We start from the raw sequence: 12,724 nt of genomic DNA, 5'->3' as shown, positions 1-12,724 counted from the left end.
CCTTCATCTAAAGTGAGAATAGCAGCACAATTGGAAGAGCGTAGTCGGTATCACTGAACTGTGCATGTACAAATTTTTGAAATGGTGTATCTTTGGCTATGTATATTTCCACCAGAAAAAAGGTCGAGAACGGAGAGGGTTGACATGTCGTGGGGTTGTTAACCCATGTCATAAAACAAGAAGTGTACTGCTGTTTAATGAGGAAACCATTTGTTCTGTAAACCTTCACATGAAGTACAATAAAAAAACAAACAAAAAAAACGTTGCTGTCGAGTTGATTCCGACTCATAGCGACCCTATAGGACAGAGTAGAACTGCCCTATAGAGTTTCCAAGGAGCGCCTGGTGGATTCGAACTGCCGACCTTTTGGTTAGCAGCTGTAGCTCTTAACCACTATGCCACCCCCAGTCACATAGTCCGGTTTTATACAGCTTTGTTTCCTCCAAGCGTTCTCCACAGAGGAACAATCCATAACTGGACTCGTCACAGTGATAAGCACATCAGTAAATCTTTGCTATTATTATTTCTGTGATCATATTTTCAAAATAAAAATTGGACAAATAGGTGGTCTGAAAACAAAAAACATTTCTCCACTTTCGCATAATGCCGGTTTTCACATAATGACCTGGTCGTCTCTGACTTCTAATTTGCTGGCTCCCACTATGTAGCCCCCCTTATCCACAGTTTCGCTTTCCACCGATTCAGTTACCTGAGGTCAACCGCTGCTCCAAAGTGTTAAACGAGTACGTAGCATGATGAAATCTCACACCATCCTGCTGTCATTCACATACCTTTTATTACAGTATGTTGATACAGTTGTCCTAGTATTAGTTATTGTTATTAATCTCTTACTGTGTCTGTGAGTTAAACTTTATTGTAGGTATGTACGTATAGAACAAATCGTAGTATTAGGGTTCGTTACTATGTGTGGTTTCCAGAAAGCACTATACTTATGAACAGCAAAAAGGATACAAATGAAGAAACCCACAGGGTGAGGTCTGGGAGGATCCCCAACGTGAAGCTTCCATGTCCCAAAAAAGGGACGTGTCACCCTCTCAAGGATTGATGTCTTTCACCAACCAGGAAGCTCATAGAGATCCAGTGTCCAGAGCTTTTATATTGGGGTTCCATTATGAAGACACAGTGGATTGAATTCTTGCCCACATGGTTGAACTCAGCCTCCAGCCCTCCTTCCCTGAGGCTGATGTCGTATCTTTCTGGCCTGACCAGTCCATTCCTAAAAGTCACCTCATTAGCATAAATCCTCACCTCTGGAGCCTTTTTAGATAATGAAGTCACTTCAGTCACTGGAGAAATTCCAAGGTTCTGGACGTTACCTTTCAGAAACCAAGGACAAATACCAAATTCTTTGGGTGAAGTTAATTTTAAACCCCGTACTACAACAACATCCTAGTGGATGTGAAGTAGTATCTCATTGTGGTTTTGATTTGCATTCCCCTGATGGCTAATGATGGTGTGCATCTTTTGATGTGCTTGTTGACCATTTGTATATCTTTGAAGAACTGTTTATTCAAGTTCTTCGCCCATTTTTTAATTGGGTTGTTTGTCTTTTTGTTGTAGAAATTCTGTATATATTCTGGGTATTAAACCCTTACCAGGTATATAAACCAAGAGATTTTAAAAACATTAATTCATTTAGAAATAATGATAATAAATTTATTACATGTTAACGTACGTGATAGGTATTTTGTTTTTAAAAACCTGTATTCCCCCCACCACCACCACAAAGAAAAATTAGCAGGAGGAGTACCATTGTTTTATGCTTTTGCACATCTTTTTAATGTCTGCATTCAGTTTATTGTGATACGTTACCTTAGTTTATACATATTATTAACTCTGCCTGGAATGTGCTCCCTGATTTTATCTACTCATTCTCCAGTCCAACTCAAACATCACCACCTTTGATGACCCCTGCCCCCCATGTACATATGTAGAGTTGATTCCACCTTCCTTTGTGCCCTGCTTTGCCTCTTAATACCTGCTTGTTATGTTACTCTTAACCAAAAGGTAGGCACTTTGAATCCACCAGCTGCTCTTTGGAAACCCTATGGGGCAATTCTACTCTGTCCTGTAGGGTCGCTATGAGTTGGAATCGACTCGACGGCAACGGGTTTGGTTTGATGTGGTTTTGCTGTATTACTGTCTAGGTGTTAGGTACTTGAGGACAGTGATAGTGGCTTATCTGGTTTTCAGTATTTACTTACTGATACTTCCTGGGTGCTCAGTAAATACTTCCTGAATGGACGAGTGATTACTTTTTTATATGCAGTGTCATTTCATCCATTATCCAAATGACTGATTTTTCAGTTGCACTAATATCACTAGATTTTATAACTTTTGAAAGTTTTGTAGCTTCAGAAATATTAGTATCTTCAATTTTTCAGTTTGGTAACTTTTACTGTTACACATTCAAACATTATATTGCATAAGTAGTATGTAAAATATAGCTGGTTTTATTCCTTCCAGGGAAGATGTTTTTGTTAGTGTATGAATTTATATGTATTTTTTTTATTGCACACACTTAAATTTGCTTGACTGAGGGGTGTTTCACAATTATGTAAGGATTATGGGAGAAGCGCTTTGACAGAAAATGGAATAGACCATAGCCCACTCAGCAGATCTGCCACAAATAAACTTAAAAAATAGGTTTACTATTCAAAATTGGTTTACTAATTTTTTAAATATGTGATTTATACCAACAGTTGACAAACACAGAAATATGATTAAGTATACATGCCAAGGAAAATATACATGATTGGAAAACTATATTGGAGCTGTTAGTCCTGTGTAATATCATTTAATGAGTTGAGCAGCATTTCTTACTTTATGATTAAAACCTCTCTTTGTATTGTTATTGTTCAGTTAATATATGAGCCTGTCTGGAGTACTTCCCGGAAAAATGCTGTATGGTCTGTATCCACCCTCCTGGGGAAGATTCTCAAACTTTATGCACATAAGAATGATCTAAGGTACTTGTGGTGTGGATTCCTGAGCCTGCTTCCAGATAGCCATATACCATGTTTTGTCTTCCAAGTCATGTCAGGTTTTATAGCTGAAAAGAAATTTTGCAGATCTAATTTTTTGAGGCGTTAGAATATAAGGAGGAAACTAGGGCCAAAAATACTAATAACATTTTCAGTGTTCTGCATCCTACTTTGGTGAGTGGCGTCTGGGGTCTTAAAAGCTAGCGAGCGGCCACCTAAGATGCATCAATTGATCCCAACCTATCTGGAGCAAAGGAGAATGAAGAACACCGAAGACACAGGAAAATATTAGCCTAAGAGACAGAAAGGGCCACATAAACCAGAGACTCCATCAGCCTGAGACCAGAAGAACTAGATGGTGCCTGGCTACCACCAGTGACTGCCCTGACAGGGAACACAACAGAGAGTCCCTGACAGCAGGAGAAGAGTAGGGTGCAAAACTCAAATTCAATTAAAAAGACCAGACTCAGTGGTTGACTGAGACTGGAGGGACCCCAGAAGACATGGCCCCTGGACTCTGTTAGCCCAGAACTGAAACCATTCCTGAAGCCAACTCTTCAGACAAAGACTAGACTGGACTATGGGACATAAAATGATACTTGTGATGAGTGTGCTTCTTAGCTCAAGTAGATACATGAGACTAAATGGGCACCTCCTGTCTGGAGGCAAGATGAGAAGGCAAAAAGGGACAGGAGCTGGTTGAATGGACATGGGAAATTCTGGGTGGAAAGGAGGAGTGTGCTGTCGCATTAGAGGAGAGCAGCTAGGGTCACGTAGCAATGTGTATATGAATTATTGTATGAGAAACCGACTTGAACTGTAAACTTTCACTTAAAGTACCATTTAAAAAAAAATCATATTAAGCCAATAATAGAAAAAAACTAATAACATTTTCAGATCTCAAAGCTAGTTAATGGACTAACAGAGTCATTAAAACCTACTGTGTAGCCCATGTTCCATCCGTAGGCCTTTTTTGACTTAAAAGATAAGGTTGGTCATGGAATAGTTTTTATTTTATTCTTTTTAGAACAAGAGTTAAGTCACAGTAAAATCTTTAGTATGAACCTAAAAAAAAACCTGTTCCCGTTGAGTTGATTTCAATTTCTAGCAACCCTATAGGACAGAGTAGAACTGCCCCATAGGGTTACCTAGGCTGTAATCTTTACAGAAGCAAAGTGCCACATCTTTCTCCTGTGGAACTGGCTGGTGGGTTTAAACCAACGACCTTTTGTCAACCACCGAGCGCTTAACCACTACGCCGCCTGGGCTTCAGTATAAACCTAGGGATGCTAAAGTTGTAAGGTATTTCTGTCTTCTAATTCTTTTCTCAGTCCCAACTGTTTTCAAAGACTCTTGAAAGTTTTTTTTCTGTTTAAGAAAGGTTTGACTTTGAGGGTAACCTCAATATAATGAGGTCATCAAAGACTTAAAATTGCTTGAAGGAAATGAAGTCAGCTTCTTAGATATAACCAACTACCTCGTGGGACTGAGGTACTGGGATTGAAGGCTAAGGACTGTGGTCTTGGGGGACATCTAGGTCAATTGGCGTAACATAGTTCATAATGATAATGTTTTGCATCCTACTGTGGTGATTAGCATCTGGGGCCTAAAAAGCTAGCAAGCAACCATCTAAGATACAACTATTGGTCTCTTCTTCTCTGGAGCAAAGGAGAGTGAAGAAAACCAAAGACTCAGGAAGCAGTTAGTCCAAAAGACTGATGGCCCTCAGCCTCCGGTAGACTGAGATCAGAAGAACTAGATGGTGCCAGCTACCACTACTGACCACTCTGATCAGGAACACATTAGAAGGTCCCAGTTAGAGTGGGAGAAAAATGTAGAAAAAAAATAATCCAAATTCATAAAAAAGACAAGACATATTGGTCTGACAGAGACCAGAGGAGCCACCAAGACTCCTAGACAGATGCCCTTTAAAAAAAAAAGAGAGAGATTAAGACACACCTTGTGCTGATACTGCCTTATTAACATAACAAATGGGATTATAACCACAGGTATAAAAAGAAATTAAACCCGTTGCTGTCAAGTCGATTCCGACTCATAATGACCCTATAGGACAGAGTAGAACTGCCCTGTAAGGTTTCCAAGGAGCAGCTGGTAGATTTGAACTGCTGACCTTTTGGTTAACAGTCATATTACTTAACCACTGCACCACCAGGGCTCTGACCACAGGTATAGGGGTTAGGATTTACAACACATATTTTTAGGGGGCCCAGTTCAATCCATAACATTAGATTTGCTGTAGAATTCTGGTAGATAACCTTTATCAAGTTAAAGAAGTTTATTCTATTTCTTACTAACTATTCCTACCAAAAACTAGTAGCTTTGTTATTTTGGAATGAGAATTGAGTTTTATCACTTTTTTCCAACATGAGTTAGATGATCAGATGATATTGCTTCTTTAATTTTTCTCTTAATTTGTAAATTATAATAATTTATTAGTATTGTACAATCCTTGCATTGGGGTAAACACAATTTGATATTGGTATACTTCTTAGTTTGCTAATATTTAAGAGTTTTACTTCAGTGTTCATAGGTGGGATAGGATCATAGCTTTTTGTATATGTAGTAGTATGTTGTGATCAAAACTGACCAACTTTTTAAAGAAAAATTCAAACTTAACAAAACAGCACATATATTCCAAAATCAGAATAAACCTATGTCAATAACAACAGCTTTGGAATGTTTTGTGAAGAGAAAACCTGAGAGCTCCTAAAAACAGTTTAAATAGAAAGTTTTATTTCCAGGGATGTGATAAAAATTTTGTACTCTGTTAATCCCTTCTCTTTTTATATGTTACTCTTTACAGTTCTCTTATTGTGAATTTTATTTCTCTGTAGGTACGCATAGCTGCTAAATTCATCACTCATGCACCTCCAGGAGAATTTAATGAAGTGTTTAATGGTGAGTAAAGATTAGCATTTTGTTATTTTAAGCCCTCTTTAATCATTGTCATTTATTCAGTGCTTGCCATCTCCTAATCCTTACAACTAAAATAATAGCTATAGCTGAGGAAATCAAGATTCAAAGAGGTTAAAATAACTTTTCCAAGGTGTCACACAGCTAGTGAGTGTCAGAGCAAGGATTCAAACCTAGGTCTGAGTTAAAAGCATGCTCTTAACCCGTAAATTAGGATACCTATCATATGTGAGAAAATATTTAAGGTAGTTTAATACCAATAAATAAGAAAATGCAAGGTTGTTGATTATCAGTAAATGTAAAAACAATATTTCAGTGTAACAGTATTATCTTGTTTTCATAATTCTGTATTTATCATTATAAATCACAGCTTAAATTTCTTCAGTGTTTTCACTCAGGATATGCCATAGTATAAATCACTCTCTAGGGCCATCGGGGAGTCCCTGGGTGGTGCAAACAGTTAACGGGCTCAGCTGCTAACTGAAAGGTTAGAGGGTCAGGTCTACCTGGAGGTGCATTAGAAGACAGTCCTAGCAGTCTACAAGTCCAGATCATCTTGACATCAACTGGTTTTAGGGCTATTGGGGCTAAACTGACTGCATCATCATAATGTGGGAAGCTTGTTAAATATACAGATTCCAATGTTATCATCCCCTCAAGGCTCTCGTTAATTAAATCTGGAGTGGAACTAGGTAATCATTGTTTTATCAAGTTCTCCCAGGTGATTCTGAATCACAGCCAGTTTGAGAATCACTACTCCAGTACATTTACAATCTTCCATACTACTCACTGTCTCAGTACAATTTACAGGCTGAAAAATGTGGATGGGGCATCTTGAACTTAGTGATGAGATAAATCATTATAGCCCCATTTTAAGTCATCAAATTAATTCATCTTAAAGCTCCCCTTAATTAAAAATCATAATCTTTGTGCATCTTGATTCAGTTTAACCAGTTGCTCTTGGGTCAAACATTCATTTTGAAATTGTCATTTTACAGTAGGTTAGCTGCTTGTCAGGAACTGACATTTATCTGTGCCTGGCCCAGTGCCCCATACATGTAGAACAGTCAGTAATCTCCACTGATAAAATTAATGATGCAGAGGAAGAAGTAACCAAGAGAAACATTAGAACATCTACAACGAGTAAATTGGATAATATAATAGAAGTAAATCAAGGCATTCTTCTTTATGGAATTGCTGGTGGATTTTGAGAACTAATAGCAAGTTACACAAATGCAGTATTTCTTTCCCTAGTCTTTCTTCCATATTCACCAAACATAAATTTTCAGCAACTGCTCTTAGGAAATTCTACTTAAACTCGAACTTTATCCAACTGATTAGCTCAGGTTAAATTCTCGATTTAACAGAATTAACTTCCTTTGTAGTTAGGAGTCTCTTGTTTTCTTTCTCACAACTGAATTTACTTAATAGGAGTATCTTAAGAATAATTAATACCAAAGCATGAGATTAGGAATTGGCAGGCTACTTGTGGAATGACAGCTGGGTTTTATTGGCATGTTAGACATTTGTCACTGCCAGGCCCTTCTAGAGAGTCAATGGCCTTTGGTTTGTAATTACCCTTCCCTCTTAGAGTTAATGCTTGGTAGCTTCTCCTCTTCCAAAGTAAAGGTAATTAGACTCATGACACACAGTTTTTTAAGAAACTTACAGACCCCTACACTAGATTCTCCAAAGAAAAATGTGTTCAGCAATTTTTGACGCTTTCTTGGTCTAATGTTGTAGAAAAGCTTGTAGTTCTTAATCTATGCTAATTTTACTTTAGTTACAAAATTAACAACCCTAACATTGTGTAAACTCTTATTCATTTGCTATGAAATTTCTTGAGAATTTAATGATTGTTACAGCATAATAATTAAATGCTAATACGTGTTCACTTGCATTTTTAGAATTTCTGCACATACAATATATGCAAAGACTAATCTTGCAAAGCTTGATTTAGAAAAATCCAGTTTAGAAGTGTGCTAAAATTTCTCAAATTTGTCCTCTTCTGAACCTTTTAACATCTTTTAATGTCGTTTTTCCTCCTCAGATGTCCGACTACTACTTAATAATGACAATCTTCTCAGGGAAGGGGCAGCACAGTAAGTACCTGTCTAAATTCACTCAGATTTTATTCTAATGTGCGATGAACTATGTTGACAGTAAACTAGTACCTTAACAACTAGATTTAAAATACTTAAAGTAAAGCAGTTGTTTTTAGCAGTTTTAGTTGTTTTTTTCTTAGAGGAAACATGTCCCCCCCCCAAAAAAAATTCTACTTACTTCCTCAAAACTTATTATATATGATCTTATTTATTTTTATTTCTGCCCAAGTATTCCCCATTTATGTGAGAAGAGCTTAATGTTAGCTATTATATTTTCTTTTAGTTCATGTTGAATTAAAAAAAAATTTTTTTAGTTATACAAAGATTCGGCTGCAATTGAGAAATGATAATGTGTCTCAAATTGCCAAAGAATAGTAGTTTCATGAAGTACCTTAATAGTTGGGTTAACTATAGGATAAAAGCATGATTATTCTACCCAGTTATTTATTCTTTATCACTGTCAGGCTGATTAATCTTTCTAAAATATCATTTTCATTTTGTCCTTGCCCTCAAAAACATTATGGTGATTCTGTTTTTGGCTTCTTCAAGTCTAAACACTGTCTGACTTTCAAAGCTCCCCGTTATCTGTTATCTCTACCTCCCCAATTATATTTCTTTCTACCCTTCAACACAGAGTTCTGTATTAGTTACCATCTACCATATTGGCCCAGAGTTCCTTTGTAAAGAGGAAACTAGAAATAGATAATTGTTGGGGAGGAGGAGTAGAAAGAAGAGACAAGGACATCTTAAAACTGAGCAACAAAAATTATCATAAAGATATTTCGTATGACACATAATTGATTTAGATTTCCGCTATAGAAAACTATTATAAGAGCTGCTGCCTGGGAAACAATCATCTTTTGCTGCTTTTTTCAGAACTCATTATGAGACTAGATTCTATAAACCTAGAACTCAAATAGCATTGCTGTAACTTTCATCAGGAATAATGCCCTAATTATATATTAATTTAGGAAGGCGGGGCACACACTAAAGATACACTCTAATAATGGTTTCTCTATGTGCCATAGAGGGCACGGTGGTTCAGTGGTAGAATTCTTGTTTTCCCTGCAGGAGATTGGGGTTTGATTACCAGCTGTCTTAGTCATCTAGTGCTGCTGTAACAGAAATACAGCAAGCGGATGGCTTTAACAAAGAGAAATTTATTTTCTCACAGTTTAGTAGGCTACAAGTCCAGATTTAGGGCATCATCTCCATGGGAAGTCTTTCTCCATCTGTCAGCTCTGGAGGAAGGTCCTTGTCATCAGTCTTCCCTTGGTCTGGGAGCTTCTCAGCGCAGGAACCTCCGGTCCAAAGGACACGCTCTGCTCCCGGTGCTGCTTTCTTGGTGGTATGAGGTCCCCCTGTCACTCTGCTCACTTCTCTCTTCTATATCTCAAAAGACATTGGCTCAAGACACAATCCAATTTTGTAGACTGAGTCCTGCCTTATTAACATAACTGCTGCCTATCCCACCTCATTAACATCGTAGAGGTAGGATTTACAACACATAGGAAAATCACATCAGATTACAAAATGGTGGACAGTCACACAGTACTGCGAATCATGGCCTAGCCAAATTGATACACATATTTTTGGAGGACAGAATTCAACCCACAACACCAGCTAATGCACCTCATACACAGCTACCACCCTTCTGTCAGTGGAGACTTGCATGTTGCTATGATGCTGAACAGGTTTCAGTGGACCCTTCACGGTTTTCCATGAGTCAGAGGCAGACTCGTCTGCATATTAACAACATCTGCCATAGGAGAGGACGTTTATGATTTGCTAGTTAAACTCCTCTCGACTTTCTGCCCTTCTATTGAAATAATCCCATCTACATGCTCTCAATAGACGGTTATCCAGTCTGCGTGCTTCTTTTTTTTGGAGGGTGGGGGGAGATTTTGTTTCATTTATTTAGGTCTTTTTGTGTGTATGTGCTTTAGGTGAAAGTTTACAGCTCAAGTTAATTTCTCATTCAAAAGTTTATACACACATTGTTCTTTAATATTGGTTGCAACCCCCAAAATGTGACAGCATGCTCCCCCTTCCCACCCCAGGTTCCCTGTGTCCATTTGTCCAATTCCTGCCTTCTCGTCCTGCCTTTGAACCAGGAGATGCCTATTTGGTCTTTTATATTTGATTGAACTGAGAAGCACGTTTCTCACGTGTATTAATTTTTTTCTTTTATAGGATTATCTAATCTTTGTCTAAAAATTGGGGTTTGGGAATGGTTTCAGTTCTGGGTTAGCAGAGCATCTGGGGGCCATAGTTCTGAGGGTTCCTCTAGACTCTGTCTGACCATTAAGTCTGGGCTTTTTACATAAATTTGAATTCTGTTCTACATTTTTCTCTTGCTCTGTCCGAGACTTTCTGTTGTGTTTTCCTTATCAGGGTGGTCATTTGTGATAGCCAGGCACCATTTAGTTCCTCTGATCTCAGGCTGGCGGAGTCTCTTGCTCATGTGGTCCTTTAGTCCTTTGGGCTAGTATTTTCCTTGTGTCTTTGGTTTTCTTCATTCTCCTTTGCACTGGGTGGGATGGGACCACTAGAGGTACCCTAGATGGCTACTCACAAGCTTTTAAGACCCCAGATGCTACTCGCCAAAATGGAATGTAGAACATTTTCTTTATATATTATGTTGGTTGACCTAGATGCCCCCCGAGACTATCATCCCCAGGCCCCAGCCCGAGGAAATGCTTCTTATAATAAGAGAATTCACTATCTCACAAGGCAGATTCTTCAGTTTGCCTGCCACATTGGTCCTAGTTTTATCCTTGGGAGCTACCTGAAATGGATCTACTCTATATAGAGTATATAAGGTCCTTGCTTGATAAGGTTCTGCTGGAGAGGTGGGAAATGTCAAGACCCAAGGGTGATTGCAACCTAAGCCTGTTGTCCCATTTCCAATTAAGAATGACTATAAGTTAGCAAGGAGCCCTAGTGGCGCAGTCGTTCAGCACTCGGCTACTCACCAAAAGGTCAGCGGTTCAAACCCACCAGCTCCTCTGTGGGAGAAAGAGGTGGCAGTCTGCTTCTGTAAAGATTACAGCCTTGGAAACCCTATGGGGCAGCTCTGCTCTGTCCTGTAGGGTCACTAAGAGGCCACAGCAGTGGGTTTGGTTTGGTTTATAAATTAGCATGTAGTACAGATGTTTCAGTTGCTTTAGTTACACTGGCGGTAATACTTTATATTTATAAATATTCTGGTTATTATAGACTCTGGGTTCTTGGAGAACCTTCTTGCTAAAGGAAAATTAATATCCTGGACCCAAATATTTGACTTTCTATCGGGATGAAGTCATTCTCTTCAGTTTTTTTTTTTCTATAATGAGATTCTTCTATCCTTTTGGCCATAGTCCTCATAGTAAGCACTCAGTCAGTGTTAAGTTTCAGTAATCATCATCCTCATCTTTATTACCTTTTTTTGTTTGTTTGTTTACTGTTGTAGTTTAAATGAAGTTTACCTTTTAAATTAGTCTCCCATACAAAAATTTATACACACACCGTTATGTGACCCTAATTACTCTCCGCATACTGTGACAGCACACTCCTTCTTTCCACCCCTGATTCCCTGTGTCCATTCAACCACCTCCTAGCCCTCTCTGCCTTACCATCTCACCTCCGGACAGAAGCTTCCCGTTTTGTCTCTTGTATCTACTTGAGTAAGAGGCACATTCCTCACGAGTATAACTTTATGTCCCACAGTCTAGTCCAATCCTTGTCTGAAAAGTTGGCCTCGGAAATTGTTTTAGTTCTGAGGTAATAGAGAATCCAGGGGCCATGCTTTCTGGGGTTCCTTCAGTCTCATTCAGACCATTAAGTCTGCTCTTCTTACTAGAATTTGAGTTCTGCACCCTACTTTTCTCCTGCTCCATCAGGGACTCTCTGTTGTGTTCCCTGTCAGGGCGGTCATCGGTGGTACGTGGGCACCGTCTAGTTCTTCTGGTCTCAGGCTGATGAAGTTTGTGGCTTATGTGGCCCCTTCTGTCTCTTGGGCCAATACTCTCCTTGTGTCTTTGGTGTTCTTCACTCTCTTTTACTCCAGGTGGTTGGGACCAGTTGATGCATTTTAGATGGCCACTCACTAGCTTTTAAGACACCAGACGCCACTCACCAAAGTAGGATGCAGAACATTTTCTTAATAAGTTTTGTTATGCCAGTTGACCTAGATGTCCCCTGAAAGCATGGTCCCCAAACCCCTACCCTTGCTACTCTGTCCCTCAAAGTGTTTGATTGTATTCAGGAAACTTCTTCGCTTTGGTTTAGTCCAGTTGTGCTGACTTCCCCTATAGTGTGTGCTGTCCTTCCCTTCACCTAAGATAATTCTTATCTACTATCTAGTTAGTAAATAACCCTCCTTCTCCCTACCCACCCTCCTTACCATGAAAGAATGTTTTCTTCTGTGTTTAAAACTTTTCTTGAGTTCTTATAATAGTGGTCTTATACAATATTTGTCCTTCTGTAACTGACTAACTTCACTCAGCATAATGCCCTCCAGATTCCTCCATGTTATAAGATGTTTCACAGCTTCATTGTTGTTCTTTATCACTGCGTACTATTCCATTGTGTGGATATACCATAATTTGTTTATCCATTCATCCGTTGATGGGCACCTAGGTTGTTTCCATCTTTTTGCTATTGTGAACAGTGCTGCAGTGAACATGGGTGTGCATATAT

The 12,724-nt window shown here is 38.8% G+C and overlaps 1 protein-coding gene across 1 annotated transcript in view; it reads left to right on the top strand.

The window, feature by feature from the left end:
• Positions 1-12,724, top strand: part of CAPZA1 (capping actin protein of muscle Z-line subunit alpha 1) — a 51,213-nt gene that overhangs the window by 15,174 nt on the left and 23,315 nt on the right. Inside the window, exons 2-3 of the mRNA XM_004380402.1 lie at positions 5,861-5,924; positions 7,990-8,041. Coding sequence (XP_004380459.1) covers positions 5,861-5,924; positions 7,990-8,041 — 116 coding nt within the window. The remainder of the gene's footprint in view (positions 1-5,860; positions 5,925-7,989; positions 8,042-12,724) is intronic.

Source organism: Trichechus manatus, unplaced genomic scaffold, assembly GCF_000243295.1.
Source record: "Trichechus manatus latirostris isolate Lorelei unplaced genomic scaffold, TriManLat1.0 scaffold00073, whole genome shotgun sequence".
Classification (NCBI taxonomy): Eukaryota; Metazoa; Chordata; class Mammalia; order Sirenia; family Trichechidae; genus Trichechus; species Trichechus manatus.
Note: the sequence above shows the minus strand (reverse complement) of the source record. Positions and strands in the feature narration are given on the sequence as shown.